At 44.8% G+C, this 16,544-nt stretch overlaps 2 protein-coding genes across 10 annotated transcripts in view; one reads left to right on the top strand and one right to left on the bottom strand.

Moving 5' to 3' along the window:
* The window catches only part of PDK3 (pyruvate dehydrogenase kinase 3), a 55,197-nt gene extending 49,064 nt beyond the window's left edge, over positions 1–6,133 (top strand). The window contains 1 exon segment of the mRNA XM_039551759.1: positions 820–6,133. Within this exon segment, the coding sequence (XP_039407693.1) occupies positions 820–963 (144 nt within the window). The 3' untranslated portion in view covers positions 964–6,133.
* Positions 6,134–11,129: 4,996 nt separating this feature from the next.
* Positions 11,130–16,544, bottom strand: part of PCYT1B (phosphate cytidylyltransferase 1, choline, beta) — a 44,104-nt gene continuing 38,689 nt past the window's right edge. For 7 of the 9 annotated variants that reach the window (XM_039551736.1, XM_010394515.3, XM_039551714.1 and 4 more), the window contains one exon: positions 11,130–14,099. In XM_039551736.1, coding sequence (XP_039407670.1) covers positions 13,893–14,099 — 207 coding nt within the window. In that variant the 3' untranslated portion in view covers positions 11,130–13,892. Of the gene's footprint in view, positions 14,100–14,637; positions 14,947–16,544 lie in introns of those variants that run through there. The other 2 variants (XM_020583610.2, XM_039551755.1) reach the window with 1 other exon arrangement.

A 16,544-nucleotide genomic window follows, 5' to 3' on the forward strand; every position in this document is an offset into this window, starting at 1 on the left:
TATAAGTGGTGAATCTTCCAAGAACTGTGATATGAGATAATTTTGGTTAATGCTTTTTGTTTCTAAGTTTTGGCCACAATAGAATTGAGAAGATCATTGGCCAACTCCTAACTAGTAAATATCTTCTATTCTATGCAGTTCTTGATGCAATAGACTGTACTGATCTTGTTGTCATTTTTTGGAAAAGCCCAGGCTACTCAGGGGCTAAGGGTTGACACTGCTTGAATTCCACAAGGGAGTTTAAAAGAACAGAGTGTGTAGCTCGTGTAGGTTATTGGCTTAGCACTGTCACTGTGCCTTGCTATATGTAGCAAGTGAGTTGTGGAATCCTCTGCTTCTGATGGGTTTCATCCTCTGCATGTGTGTGTGGAGAAGAAAGGTCTGGCCTTTCTCAGAGGAAAAAGGTGGGCCAGGGGACTGAACTGGGTCAGCCCCCACAGATCAGTGTGCTGGCAGAGCCCAAGTGCATTCAGGAAGGGAAGTGTTTGAGGAACTGTCTGCTCTGTGTCAGTGACAAATCTCACTAAAATATCTTTGACCAAAAATCTTTTTCTTGCTATCTCAGTAGACACCACTCTGTGGAAAGAAGGGAAATATTTTTCAGTGCTATTACTTTCTTTTAACTTTGACTAGGACTTTGAGTATACCTAGAGCTACTAGTCACAGCTCAAGTATTTTCAAAGTAGTGCTGTGATGTGTAACTCTGGGATAATTGCAGCACTTGTTGGGTACAGAAGTTGTAACTGTAGAACTCCCTGGAGTATCACCTTGCTCTTGTATCTCCAATGATACCTAACCATTGCTTTTGTTTTTCTATAGGCCCTTTCAAGTGAATCATTTGAAAGACTTCCCGTTTTTAATAAGTCAGCATGGCGGCACTACAAGACCACACCTGAAGCAGATGACTGGAGCAATCCTAGCAGTGAACCAAGGGATGCTTCTAAATACAAAGCTAATCGATAATTTGCTACCTTTTGTCTCTGTTGGAGATGACCTCTGCATTCAGTATAAAGTCTCTGCTTTGTTCCAAAATCCTTCAAACCACAGTAGCTAATTACTTCCAAACAAAGACCTAATCAGGGCATTGAAAAATACTAAGAACAAAGTGATGATTGGGACTTAAAGGAAGGCACTGAGCACGTTTGGTATGTGAATCCTGTGTACTTCACCAGAATATGCTTGGTTGCTTCAGTCATGCATTGACAAAAGGGATCGCACTGTGCTTGCACGTAGGAATACAATGTTGTAACAGAAAAATACTATTTGAAATGGCCAATTCTTATTCCAATGGAAGGATTGGTAAGATGTGCAGAATCCCTTAAAGTGGTGAATAGTATCTTTCACAGCAATATGGTATAAGAGAAAAATTCTAATGTAGTTAAACGTGTGCTTTGAAAATCCACTGTTTGTGGCATTTTGTATTGCACAGTGTCACCTCTAAGAGAAAATCCCTTTGAGCTCTTCAGATCTTATCTCTAATGAGTTTATAAATGCATAGTTCTAAAAAGGCTTGCGCAGCTTTAAACTGATGCTTTCTCCAAATTCCCAAATCCATTTGTCATGTGCATACAAAAGTTGTGTTCTTGTAAGACGGTAGGACTTCCACTTCTTGGTATGCACCTTAATGATTTTCTTGACACAGAAGTGCATTTCTATGCATTTTTCCTTGTTTTGAGGAAAGCTCCTAAGTAGTTAGATCATCTCTCCATACAAGAAATTCTGTCAATGCAGGGGCAGGGGGTAATTCAATTTCCTATTTGCCTATCATTTTAGGGGAATTGGGGAGGGGAGAGAAATGCTGAGAGGCCAGACAGCCAGTCATACAAATGAATTTGCCTTAAGAGTGTTGGTTGCTTGAAACCTGATTAGTTTAAAACCTGTAAATAGTTTGCAAAGTTATTTATACATTCAATGTCTGACTACAGTCTGGTAATCTGAATTTGTAGTGTATATAAAGATGTCGTACGCCAGCTTTTGGAACGTGTCATTGGTCTAAGTACATGAAACTGGAAATACAGTAGAAATGGGAGGGACAAAATGTGGCCGGTACCTGGTTTAAGTTAAAAAATATCAAAGACAAAAATAATCCAAGTATTTTCCCCATAAATTTATCATAAGGGTCATTTCTGACTATCAGAAAACTGTTCTTCTCAAAGTCTTTGCCAAATGCTGTTTCTGATACTATGGCCTTTCAGAAAAACCCATGAAATTTAAAAGTTCTGGTGATACATTAGCTGTGGCAATAAACTAGATAAGTTGTAAGCAGCTCTGATGCACCCTCAATTTCTCTTAGGTGCTTTGATATTTTCTGGAAGGATAATAGAGATTTTAGCATGGAAGAATGAAACTTGTTTACTAAAATTGTGGGGGAACTGTCCCTTTTGTCCTCCCAGTATTTATTTTTATAAAGATTTATTAGGGAAATGCTGAGAAATTCCTAGGTATTTTAAAAAAAGAAAAAGAATCTTAGTTTGACTTCACAATAGTACTTTGCACTTCATAGCACATTTCGCTGAAGGATTATAAAGTGCTTTGAGCAATAAACTCCATAGAGCCCCATTTCTGAGGAGTCGGAAGTTCTTGCTTTGCCTGTTGCAGTGAGTTCCAGAACTCGTGGGAGCAGTGGATGAGCTCGCAGGGCTGAGGTCCCGTGCGTGTTCCCACACACAGGGACTGGGGTCGGGCCCGTGGGAGCATCGGGTCCTTGTCTCACAGGGCTGCTGCCCCTCCCTGTGAATCAGGTGGCACCAGGGCAGCTGCTGAAGGCTCTCCCCGCTGGTCAGCTGGGCAGTGCTGCCCTCAGAGCCCCCTGAGAGCCTCGTCTGCCAGCAGGCAGGAAGAGGGAGTGGGCTGATGGGGCTGTCCCGTTCCCAAAACGGGCTCATTTGGCCCTGGCCAGAGGATCTTGGCAGGGCAGGGTGAGGGTGTGACACACATGTGGCCTGCAGAGCAGCAACTTCCCAGTGCCTGCAGAGAAGGCAGATTGCTATTCAAGCAATACAGCTGTGCTGCTGGGGTGAAACCAGGGAATGGTTTGACTAAAACACTGGTTGCAAGTCACATCTACTAAAGTTTAGTCACTTACCTTCTGCCCCTACCTGTAACTTCATACTGTTTTTAAAATTATTTCAAGTTGCATATGTTTTCTAGTAATTGCAGGGGAGAGTTTGCTTAAAGATAGAAATTTCTGATGAAATGAGTATTTTCTCAGTTGCATGTGGTCAGTTTTTTCTAGAACATTACCCAAAACATTCCAGGGAATAAGGTAGTTTGCATAAGAAGCTCGAGTTTCAACTTTTGTTAGAAATTGTATTTTGAAGTAGTAAATCCTGACCTGGTACTTGTTTTTGGCTGTCTCCTTATTCATGACAAGGAGAGGGAACAGAAAGCAAAGGAAGGATGCAGGCATACTGGACTTGTTTTCATGAAGTGAATGTAAGCCATGGGAGCCATGGGATGTAAACCATGGAAACTGTGAACAACAGCTGAAGATACCATGGAGGACGTTATGGTGTATTAGTGATGTCACTTCTTGATCCACAAAAAAACTGACTGGCTTTCAGGACTGGAAAGCTCCAGTACTCGAAAACTGAACTTCCCTGAAATGGCACCCATTTCCAAGAACCCTGAGCCTGTACAAACGCCTCAAAGCAGCAGGGTAGAGCACAAGGAATGCATTTTCTTTCCATTCCCCAAGGTCTCTATGTGGGTGTTACAATGAATATGAGCAAGAAGCAACTTTTCTTTTCTCCAGCCTTGTCTGGGCAGCCTGTGCTTTAGTGGCAATCCCAGGTGTGCCATCAATTGTTCTCCACTCATTGTCCTCATGCCGTGTTTCTGCATAGGGGTATTAGTCTGAAAACTGTTTCAGGAAGCAGCAGCAGACCTTCAGTTAGGAGAGGGTTTTTCAGTGGCTGTGCCTGAAAATGAGCATGGGTGGGTTTTTAATATGGCTGGTTTAACTATAGATAGTATTTTTTTTCAGTTACTTCTATCTTTGATTGGAATCTCTTATGTTTTAATATCTTGGGGCTGTTAATTCCAAACTTTCTGATGATAAAAAAGTATATTTCCTTTTCATGAATTTCAGAGTTATGGCCTGCTGATGTCATTGCAACCTGCTTGTCTTGACTTACAGGACACATAAATACAAAAAAATGTTTTCAGTGAAAATGTTCCTTACCTGTTGTATTTAGTTATTAACAGAAACAAACTAACAAGAGATGTTTGCTCTTTGATTCTTCCTGAGAATTTACAAACAACTTCTGTATGTCATAGTGTAACAAATAGTTTACTTTTTTTGTCCATTGTGCATTTTTCTGGTGTATGTGTCTTGGATGTAATTTTATTAATCCCTGCCTAGTTTATATTAATAGATACAGAAGTCTCTCCAAATCATGTACATATTTGTGCTCCTTGCTTTTCTAGGCTTTGTTTTGAGGCAACAAGGAGTCTTTCAGAGTCGGCATTTGATGAGAAATATTCAGAAGATACCAAAATGCTTCTTTTGCAACTCAGGTGCAGTCTTTGCCTGTGTAATTGACTGTGATGACCTGGGAGAGCACAGAGAAAGTCTTTGTCCTGCTGCATCTGTGCTACCTCTTGGGCAGTGTTTAAAGCAGGTCCATTGGCACATGCTTAAAAAATATAGCTATTAATTCTTGGAAAACTCAGGCTACTTTTGGCTATGTACAGCTACATTTGCTGCTGCAACTGGGTAGCATTCTTTTATTTGCCCTCAGTAGCATTTGCTTTGAAACAGCTGTTTACTTTCTCCAAGAAGTGAGCAAGAGTGATCTTTAGTGCAATTTCCTGTTCACCTCCACCCAGACATAGTATTTAGGGTGGTATCCTGACCTCATTGACATGGAAGAAGTTTCCTCCCTCCTCACCTTTAATAGGCACTTCTAGATCCTTACGTGTGAGGTGCTGCAATAGTGGTCAAGATTCATGGAAATAATTCTGTAGAAAACAGCCTAAATGTTTACTGTTAGTATTTATCTTGAGGACAACCATGTCCCATTGTGCAGTGTTCCCTTTCCTTGCTTGTTTCCGGGTTGCCGTGGTTTCCGGTAGCTCTTCCTTGCCTCTTCCTGGCATACACACCTGTCTGTGAATTAACATATATGTGTTTTTGCTGAAGTTAAGAGAATATGATGGCACACGACAGAACAATGTGTTACTGACTTCAGAGGCTGAGTTTGTTCACAAATGAGGAACACAGCTATAAATTGTGTAGTGACTTCAGGGCTGAGTCTTGCAAATACTTGCACAAGTAAACAGTGTATGAGAGGAATGCCACTTAAATGAATCTGTTCTCAGGATCAGGACTCAGGCTGTTGATATTAATCTGAAACAATGAAGATTTCTGTAATTGAAGTGGCTTTCTAATTAAAAATAAATACAAAAATTTAAAGCTCACGTGCTTTAATTGCAGTATTATGTTGCCTTAAAAGTCCTCAGAAATCAGCATAGAGGACTTGTTTGCTTCTTAAATCTGGAGAGGTTTTCATGTAGTACCAGAAGGATTGATGAGTGTATGATAATTCTGACACTGTCCTCCTGGTGTCAATTGCTTTATTGAATTTTTCCTTTGAATTGAAAACTGCCAAGAGGTGTCGCACACAGTCCTTTGAAATCCATGCCCTCTGCAGATCACATCAGGCAGAGGCAGTTTCCAAACAGTACCCTCGATGCTCTCGGTTCTGCAGCAGGGATTGTCCTCAGGGACCTGCAGACTGGCTCACCTCTCATGGAAAGTGTGCTGACCCTGCACTGGGGGTGTGATGAGTTTGTCATGTGGGGGGAAACGAAGTCCCTTTGTTCCCAAGGTCAGGTACGGGACAGCTCTTCCTGGTGAGCTGCTCTGTGTTGCACTTGGCGTCCACAAGGGAAAGTGGTCTCATGGTGCCTTTCCTCTGAAGCGGCATCGTTTGAACCTATTAAACCTGTAATGGAGGAGTGACAAGGAAATTTTTCATGAGATTACTTGGAGATGTTCTAAATTTATTTTTGAATCTTCTGTAACTTGTCTTGGAAATGTTTCTAGTCCAGTGCCTGTGTATTTGACTTGTGTATACTCTTATTTTCCTTTTTCTTTCTGTGGTTGACAAATAAAATGATGTAAAAACTACATGCTGACATTTTTAAGGGACTAGTTTGGTTTCATACAATATGGAGCTTAGTTTGTGATTTAGCAGTCCAAGGTCAATTTCAGAGAGCTGCACTTGGGAGCTCAGGAGTAGTTTTAGCATATGATCAGCTGAGCAGCTTTTGGGTTTGGGGTTTTCTCTGCTATATAAACCTCCCTAAAGCTAATTCTCAGATTATTCTTGACAGCCAATATATCTGTTATAAACAGATGTATAACACCCAAGGCTTCTATACCTTGAAATTTCTTCAGCTTTCAATAAAGTTTTATATGCATTTGTAAGTTATTCGAGAAAATGAAAAAACCCCAAAGTTTCTTACCAAGCAATTCCAGAGCAGGAAAATGCCTGGGGACCCATCTTGCTTGGCTTGTTAGCTTTCTTATAAAGTAATAAATGAGGCTCCAGATGGCCAGAATTTTGCTAGAACTGAGATAATTTTCTTTGAGATGAAGAATTTATTTTAAAACTTCAGCTGAGAAGAAATCTGTGTGTTGTACTTTCTCACTGCTTACCATTTGCCATGATGGGGTATTCACAGGAGCTGAGTAGTTAATTAAGTAACTCAAAATTGCAAAATGTGTCAGCATGCACCGCATATTTGACAGTAGCTGCCTGTAGAAGATAAAGCAAACAGTTGCAGCAGCAGTATAATGAAGATTTATGGCTTTAGGACACAGGCATATGTGGGAGAACAATTTGTAATAAGGGATCAGTTTCTGGTTATACAATTCATGCCTTTTTTAGATGGCTGAAGACTTAATACTTCAGTTTGTTGTTTTCAGTGGAAAGAAGTCTTGCGGCAGACAGTTTTAAAATGAAGTGAGACATATAAAACATGTCAGGCATGCTTGATAGGGAAAAAACTTTTTAAAAATGTCAGATCTGTTTATATTCGTGATCTAATTCGGATGCTGTCTTTAAGCTTTTGTACCATCTTCTCTGGGAGTTACATGGAGTGTAGTAAATAATGCCTGCTGTGTGTTGTCTCAAGAGCATCAGCCATTTAGAAATTGTGTCACAGCAATCCCAAAGCCCTTTTCCATCCTAGTGACTTGCTTAATTTTTTTTATTTCTTCGGCCCAAGCTACTCCCCTCGTGTGTCTCCTACTCCAAAGGCAGCAGGCAGGACGCTGTGCTTCTACTAGTGTACAGCTGGAGCCAGCATTTGAACATTGTAGGACGATTTTCTGTTTTGATTTGCCACTGTGGATTCTTTTCCTGAAATTAATAAATGTGCAGGTACCTGCAAACACTGATTTAAGAGATCAGAAGAAGGCTTCAGTTCTGCCCATTTCCAAGGTCACATGTTGACTGTTTTGGTATTGGGAAGCTTTCAGAGGTGTTTCATTAATGTGGTTGTGGAAGCTGATGCTGCATATTGTGCCATGAGAGCTGTCCTGGCAGATTTGGGGTTGTGGGTGTGCCCCTGAGCACCTCCCTTGCCTGATCCACTTGGCTCTTCATCCTTTGGTTAATAAATCTCTTTGTAGACATGGAATGCTGGGTATCAGGTCCTTGGGGTGGTGGAGGACCCACACTCAAGGCATGGTCAGGTTTGCACTCAGGTAAAGGAACCTGGCTGTGTGTGCCAGGTGCGAGTCATGGCTGTGGGGGGGTTTCTGTCTTGTTTCTGCACTAAAGGTTAAGTTTTCCCCCCAGGAAGTAATTCTTTCCTTCTCGGTTTTCAGATCCAGGTGTCCCTTCAGTGAATGGGTGTCTGTGGTCAGTGTGATGCAGCACTTGAAAACTGCCTGTGTAAAACAGCTGGGTCCTGCATGTTACAATGGACAAGGCTGCCACTTACAAACTATTTCACAAACAGCCATTTGTGATGGGTGAAGAGGTTGGAGTTATACTTTATTCTGGTCTTTTAAAATGCATTCTATCTTGCTGTTAGTGCTCACATACGTAATTAATCTCAACTTTTGGGTTCTTGGTTAAACAGTTGGGTAAAACATGCAAGAAGATAACTTGGGTAGTTCTCTGTGGGTGCAATTTCATTCAGGTCAGAATGGCTGGAGTCAGTTCTGCTGATGGCATGGCATGGCACCACCACTCACGGCTTAATGGCTGGGTTTTAATTAGCTCCTGTGTCGTTTAGCTCTACGTTCTTAATGACAAATTGATTTGACTTCCCAAAGTGGAAGTTAAAAGGTGTCAGAATAGAGGTGTTTGATCTCATAGCATTACTTTTTCTTCCATTTCTTTCAAAGATACAGACTCTGAGTGTGCTGGTGTTTTCTGACAGTTGATGTTCTCTCTGTGTGATACAAGTTTGTGCTGTGGCATCATTTGAAGAAAAGGTCCTCTTGAGGAGAAAAAAGGAAATTAGAACAAGCCACCCAAGATCTGTGAGGCTGTTTGGATTATGTTTAATTTGGAACCGCTGTTCTAGGGGCATTTTGTTAGTTCTTACACAGGATATGGCTTTATGCAGTTTTGTTTGCATGTGAAAAATATGAATATTTAAAATGTTAGGTTTGTTCTTTTCTGGAATAAATGCCCTCATTTGTGAGAGGCCTTTTACATAACCAATGGGGGATGAGTGGAACAAATGAAAATTTTCCCTATGGGGTAGTTTCCCATTTTGTTTTGGCATTTGGCTTTTAATGACATACCATAGAAATGCATTTACCAGGACACTGGTAAAAATGAAGCTCATTAACTTTTAAACTGATGATATAAACTATCTTAAGTATGGCCAAGTAGCAAAGTAACTGGATCCCTACTGGTTGATGTGTTAGTTTTGAAATGAAAAAGCTGGAGCCAAGCATGGTGTGTAGAACATTAAAATAACATCTCCTCTTGGTATTCAGAGCCGGTCACTTGAAAAGAGCAAGTTAAAATTAATCTGCTCTTACTAAGCAGATGATGCCTTTGCAGTTCAGTCTCTTTTATTTTATGGAAAACCAGTGTTGGTTTGTGGAGAAATATGATTAGAGAATCACAGGAATACTGTAAAAAAAGTACTACAATGTGATGAAGAGGACATAATTAATTCTATTAAAGCTGTTTCTAGAATTTGAAATATGTGTGAGACTTGATGTGCACATACAGCCTGGTCGGTGCCACCAGGGAGGCTTTTCCCTTTGAGTGTTCCAGCTGTCACGTGTTAAGCACAGGAACAATTGTTTTGAGATCATGAAACATTTTTGTCTTGATTAATCCAGTTAAGCATTTAAAAAATGAATTAGTTAATCGTGTTTGTGCGAAAGGCAGAACTGCCTCACCTGGCTCAGAACCTGCAGTTCCCTGTTGGTTGCTGAAGCAGCGATTGATGCTGTTGGAGTCTCTCTAAAAGGGGATGGAGACACCAGGTGTGAAAGAACTGTTTGAACTGGCCATGAATAACTGCTGGGGCAGGGGAATTCAGGTCTCATATTTAAAGAACTAGTTGTAACATGGGAGCCTGCTGGGATTCCGCAAGATCAGCACATGCACTTGTTCTGGGAAGAACCTCAGTTATTGCTGGAGTCCAGTCCCACATTCCCCAATTAGCACAGTGAAAGTGCATGTTCAAAGGCTTGCAGTTATTTCAGTCTGTATTTGTCTCCTCTCCTTCAGGCAGAGCCATGAGGCGGTGGCCTTGATTTCCATTTGGATTAGAAATGCTAATGCTGCCCTTCCCTACACCAGGAAAGGGCCTTCCCTTTGGAAACAAAAGGGCAGAAAATACCTGTGTGTGTGTGCTTGTGGGACACGTGTTTTGAGAGGAAAGGAATCCCTCTTCAAAATCCAATCAGAAGAGGAGTTCTTAAGGTAGCTTGGTGCTTGAAAGATCTCCATGCAAGAGGCAAAGCCCTGGGTCCATTTTCTGCCCCATTTTCAGTTCTGTTTTATGAGAAGGTTGCAGGTCTTCTGCACCAGACTCCAGAGAATCTGCTGCTAAATTATGTGCTATCACACAGGAGACTCTCCCTGATGGTTTGTTACCCTTTTACAAGCAAACCTACAGTAGCATCAAAGCCTTCCTTCCTGCTGAGCTGACAGGCCCGGTGTTCAGGGGCTGCCTTGTTCCCGAGGGGTTTGCTGTGAACCAAAACAAGGGTCCCCTCTGGGCTGGGCTGCACACTGTAAGCTCACACACAGGGGTGTTTCTTATGGCTCTCCCAACTGGTACCAAGGTGCTGCTGAAAACAGTCCAAATCCATCTCAGGTAATAAGCCTTTTATTACCTGGGAGAGTTTTGGTGTGGACTCTGTGCCATTAAATAGTTTCTCTGCTATGCTCAATGACTTTGAAATTTTCTTATTCTGTTATTAAAAATATCTTAGCTAGGAAGTCCTGAGCTGCCATTTGCTGGTTCAGCTTCTCCCTGCCTGAGGCAGGACTGTTGAATAAATAATCTTTACAGCTGCTGCAGGTACTAGCTTCTTACAGAATGGACAAATGGGAAAAAGCAAAGCAGAATATTCGGACACCAGACTGACTTGGCTCAAGGAAGAATCAAGTCCAAAAGCCAGTGTCAGCATTTGTCCCTAAGGCTCATGTTTGCTGCTGCAGTTTTCCATCCGGCACAGCCATGCATCATCTCGGCACCCATGAGAGCAACTCAGTTGCTGCTGGGGGTGGTTTTCAGCAGTGGAACCAGAATGGCTGCAAAAGCACGGTCTCTTTCTTCCACTTTGAAGCAAGAATTCTAACAGTGGCTCCTGATTGCACTGTGCTGGGACAGAGAGTAAACAAGGTCTCAGACTTGTTGATGTCTAATGCTCCACCCTTCCAGCGGGGACAGCACTTCCCCACCTTCACCCACATTTTTCTGGCTGCAAGGTAAAGGCAAGGAGAGGTGATTCTGGCTGTGCAGAGAGCAGCAGAACTCAAGCAGCAGAATTTTGGGCATGTTGGCAGAGCTGCTCTTGTGGCTTTGGGGGGTACCATGGATGGGGATAACAGGTACTGTGCCGTCAGTGGGGTTTCCTCTGCAGGTTGTGTTCATGTGTCTGAAGATGCTGTAAAATGAAGGGGAGAGGCAGCTGTGGCTGTCATACACTTTATTTTTCACTTGGAGCTTGGCTGATAAATAGGACTCAATTAAAGTAACACTTGTGAAAAGTAAAACCCAACCATGACTCAGAAGTGCAAAATTGCCTTTCATGTGTCCAGACACCATGAGGTTCTGGTTTGCTGGAGACAGCACATGAATGTACCAGCAGGGCAAAGGCTTCAGCTTACTGATATCCTAAATGCAAACAAGACACCTGGTACAGAATATGGCTTTGTTGCTGGGTAGCCACCTGTGACCCTGAGAAACAGCTTCTGTTAAGAACAGGCCACTGGTGAGTTTTTCTCTAGTTACCATTTACAAGTCATGGTGCTGTCTCCACTCAAACCACTGAGCAAGGGCTGCTAAACAGTTAGTGCTATGAAAGTAAAATGAACAAAAAACAATGGTAAAAGCCAAGAACAACAAATCCTTGCCCACCTCCATTGCATTTGGACATGGCTCGTCTATCAACAGCACCAGTAGAAGCAGGCAGTTCCTGTGGTGGTGGAGTGGTTTGTGATGGCAAGACTTAAGACTTGCAAAGGATCAGAAAAACTAACAAGTGCATCCCAGGTATGAAATTACAGTAACAGGTTGCCTAAGGCTGAGAAAGGTTTTAATTGCATTGTCCCATTGGGCACGGCGGCAGCTGAAGTAGCTGTGGCTGTCCCTTTGCACATTCCACCCTATTTCCTGCTCACCTGTTTTTGCAGCTCTGTGAAGGAACTAGCTTGACTCTGGAGGACAAAGTGTGGCACGAGATGCAGTGTGCTCAGTCTTGTGGTAGTCTGAGAAGTGTCTGGCAAAATGTTCCCAAAGAAAAATTAGTTACCTCATAGTGGGGGATGGAAGAAAGCTGTAGGGAGTGAGCAGAGTGTGGGGCAAATTTGGTGCCTGGTACCAAGGTCTGTAATTTACCTGACCAGAGAGTATCTGGAAAGGAGTTTATCTACCAGCGAGTCACCCAGTGAGGCAAGGACAGCAGCCTGGGGGGCACTGCTGCCAGCAAGCACAACCACCCCACATGCTCAGGCATCTTGGTCCCTCAGTTTTTTTCCAAGAGCAATGTGGAGCCCTCCCTCCCCCAGTGTTCCTTGTGCTGCCTGTGCAGGGAAGCAGCCAGTGCTGACTGGTGCTGCCCACAGCAGCCGGTGTGTCCTGGTGGGTTTGCAATTCCAGGCAGCAGTGGCACAAGAGTGATTCTGTGGCTGCAGCCCCCTTCCCGGACTGGTTGAGGCTGTGCCCAGCAGGCTGCCCATGAGACAGGGGGCAGTGGCAGCCTTTACCTGCTGCCCTGGCACCACAGCTGCTGCTGGGCTGGAGAGCCTCAAAGGTGGCCATGTGCTGAGGCAGCTGTGCCAGGCAAGCCTGGGACCAAATGGCAGCAGTGGCACAGCCCCACCCCAGCGCTGGGGGCTGGGGGTTTCCTGCAGCTGTGAGGCAGAGCAGCCCCAGGGCTCAGGAATCCTGCCAGCCCCTGCAGCCACTTCAGCAGGTGTCAGCTGAGGGACTGAACATGGAGCCAGATGTCAGGCAGGACTGGCTTTGCCCAGTAGGAAGATCAGCATTGAGGGGAGAGCTTCACCCGTGCTACCCTCTGTGTTTCTGCTTGTGGCTGTACAGGTGTCATGGATGGAGAAAGAAAATAGTTGTGCCTAATCCTGTTCAGAAAGTTTCCTTTGGTTTTTTCAAATTTTTTTCCTCCATATTAGCGTAGAGGAATAGGTTTGGGATCCTCTGCAGGGGCAGTGTGTCTGTGAACACATCCTGTTTAGAGTTTGATGAGAAGTTTAACTGGCTGAATACCATGTGACAACAGCACTGTTTGCTTATCATTTGCTGATACATAGCTGGGAGCAGCAGGTTTTCCTAGGAGGCCACATCCCAAGGCCTTGGGATCTTTTTAGAAATTCACCAGTAAAAACCACCAGCATCTTCAAACTGTCTTATTTCTTACACCACCACATTCCAGCTAGGGCTGTCTTTTCATTTCCTTTCTTGCCTTCAAAGTGCAAAGCCAGGGAGCAAACCAGAAGTGATCAGGCAGCTGTTCAGGCACTAGGAACGCGGAGAGCAATTTGATAAAGCAAAAAGCCAGACTCTTTACACACCCCACACAGAGGCTTGGTCAACAAGCAGCACTGAATATATTAAATGGATTTCCACCAACTTGCCTGGACAGCTCTTCATTTCAGTGCATGATTTGGGCTCTGGGGCAGATGTTATTCAAAAGGAAAAAAACCCAACTTTATTCCCCGTTTCTCAACATACTTCCTGCAGCAATGCGGTTCCTTCACCTGCCAGAAGAGCTCAAGGTCAGCAGGGTACAACGGCATCTTCCTCCCTCTGCAGGCTGCAGCCGGCACTTCCCTGTGTGCTGGGTCCGGATCAGGAGCCTGCTGGGCTCCTCCTGCCAGCCCCCCTCGGTGCAGAGCTCCCACCGGCCTGGCCTGGAGCAGCAGCTGGAAAGCAGCAAGACAGGGGCAGGAACTTGCACATGGGTGTGTTTTTCTGTCAGTCCCTGGGGCTGTGCCTGGCAAGTGCTGCCGGCTGGGTCTCCAGCACCGCGAGAGAGTGGGGATGGGATAAGCTCTTCCTGAGATCTCCCCTGCTGTGCTCCAGCTCATTTTTGACATCTCCCAGAGCACGATCCGTGGTGTCAGAGATACCCCTGGTGTTCCTCACGCTTCTCCCCATCCAGTGGTTGAGTTCATAGCTTGTTCTTCTGTCTCATGGTTAAAAAAATATATTTTTTATTTTTCATCCTCATCTCCCTCGCTCATGCTGCTGAGAGAGGCAGAGGCAGCTTTTGGAGAAGAGGGAGGGGAGGTCTTATTGATGACCCAAGGTGGAGATGGAGAACGGGATGGAGAGCGGCCTCGCGTAGGACTGCTGTTTGGGCTCTGCCGGGGAGAAAAAGCCTGGAGCATTCGGCCGCTTCGTTCCTGGAACATCTGCTTCTGCAAAAGCAAAGTGAAAAGATGCTCTTTGAGTAGTGCACAGAGAAGGCTGTGGGCAGGCAGGGGCTGCACTGTGCCTCTCACTGGGGAGTGAGCCGGGAGCCAGAGCCCTGGAGCATGGCTGGTTTGCCTCTGCTGTGCTCATGATAACCTGGTCCTTGCATGCAAGTTTTTACCTCAGCTGGGCCACCTCCTGTGTGAGAACACCCTTTGTACTGGCCCGAACCACACGGGGGGACTCCCTTTGTATTTTTTTGTACGCGTTCATCAGCCTCTTGTCTCAAAAGGTCAACATTCCTACTTCCCATGGCCTTTTCCTTCTAGAATGTTGGGAAGGACCACCCATCTCCTCCTGAGCTTCCTGGCTTTCCCAGCTTTTATTCCTCCTTCCCTTCCCAAGGGAGACAGCCTGGTCCCTGCCAAATACTGGCAGCCACTTCCCCAGCTCTCTGGAGCAGGCATGACCCAAACCCATAAACTGAAGGTGGGAATGTCAGAATTCGCATGTCTGTTGAAAAGAGAAAAAACACTTGCAGGCTCTGTGTTCTGCTTGGAGCTTTATTGTCACTTTTGCTTTGTCAAGCTGAGTGGAGGCCTGCCAGAGCTGGTGGAGTGGAAGAGACACCTCTGCAGTCAAGCAATCTGCTACAATAAGGCAAGTGCCTCTACTCATTAGTAGCAATGTGGCCTTGCGTCATGCTGGGTTATGGAAGATGTGGCATGTGCTGCACAGGCTTCACATGGAAAATGCCAAATCCGAGTGCCCTGCTGCTCCTCCTGGGGATGGGGAGCAAGAAGTCTCAACCTTGGCTGAAGTACTGGCAGTCAGGTCACAGGCGATGCTTGGCTGAAAGGAAGATCCAGCCCCAAGAAAGTTACGTTACCACTCAGGTCTGAGAGGAAAATACTTGTGCAGAGTGCATGGGGTTTGCCTGTTTGGGCAGCTGCAAACTTGACCTCAGCTAAGTTTTCATCTTGTTCCTATTCCCCTTCCTGCTGCAGTGACTCTGCTCTGTGCTGACCTTCCCCCCAGCCACAGAGCATCTGGCTGCCTGTCTTGCTCCTTCTCCTCCTCTCTGAAACTCAGTATTCCCTGCCAGTGGAGAGGCAGAGGCTGGTTTGCCCCTCAGGTTTCTGGGTGTTCACTAAATCCCAGGGCTTAAAAATCAAGCACAAATACTGAACTTAGCTGTTCTTCTGTGAGCTCCCTCTCCTAATTTACATCTTTATCCCATTTGCCTTTACTGACTTAGTCTTAGAGGCTGGATGTTGCTGCAGTGTGGAATGGCAGAACAGTTCCTGCCTGAAGCTACACTTACCAAGGCTCTCGTGCATAAAACCCCATGGTGTGTAACCTACCCCTGCACTACTGCTAGGTCAAAATATTAGTAAAGACTTCCTAAAATCTCAATAGTTAGCAGATGGTGGTTGCTCCTGATAAATGGTGCCAGGAAGCATTCAGAGGGGGAGGATTTCTGCAGCTGAGAGCTGCGAGGATGGCACCAGGGCTGGCAAAGCCCCAGGGCCCATTTGCAATTCAGTGGTAGGGGTGCAAAATTTCTCTGTAGATCACAGAAATGTGAGGTTCTGTGAGCTTAAGTTGTTTCACCCTCTTACTGAAGATAATCCCTGATAAAAAACCCCCATGTTTGATATGAAATATCTTTTTCCTGGTCAATTGAAATACTTTGACTTCCTTCTGTTACTTCAAACAACTCAGTGGCACAGTGGTGCTTCATGGGGAGTACCAGTGCTAGGGGACATCCAAGTGTCCCATCTTGGCTTGGCGTGCACCATCCCAAGTGGTAGGGGGTACTTGACTGTACCTTAGTCACAGAGGCCAGGGATGGAAAGGGGAATCCCACCTTCCTGCTAAGTCCCTCAGCCAGGCTGTAGGACACCTGCTTCCCAGGTCTTCAGTGAAGAGTTTGTTGCTTGAACAAGCTGATACACTCACACCTTCAGTAGGGCAAGTGCCTGGCCCCTCCGCGTTGCCTCCTGCATTAGTGCTGGAACCACCAGGCTGCTGGCTCAAACCACAGCTCTGCAGGAGGAGGAGGTGGTGTCATCCACCTGCCTCACAACCTCTTTCTCTCCAGCTGTGCCCTAGCAGGGTCAGTAAGCCATGCCCTTCGCAGGCTTGGGCCACTGGGTACTGAAGAAGCAGAACAAGTGTTAATGGTTTCCCTGGAGTGCTGGAGGGTTAGACAAGGCTGGATGCACTGAGGACCTTTACCAGAGGCAGGGAAATCATTTCAAAGCCTTGATTCAAGCAAGTTCAGGTACACCCAACCAGTTTAGGGTTTGTTTTTGGGAAACTCGCTACTGGGAAAAAACATTTTGCCTGTTTCTGAATTTTATTGCCTGTATGTTGATACCCCTTTGCTTTGCAAAGAAAATGCCAGCTGGGTGTTAAGAGAAGGCTTCTGCTTTGGAGCTGCTGAT

The sequence above is a fragment of the Corvus cornix genome, chromosome 1 (genome assembly GCF_000738735.6).
Source record: "Corvus cornix cornix isolate S_Up_H32 chromosome 1, ASM73873v5, whole genome shotgun sequence".
NCBI classification, from domain to species: Eukaryota; Metazoa; Chordata; class Aves; order Passeriformes; family Corvidae; genus Corvus; species Corvus cornix.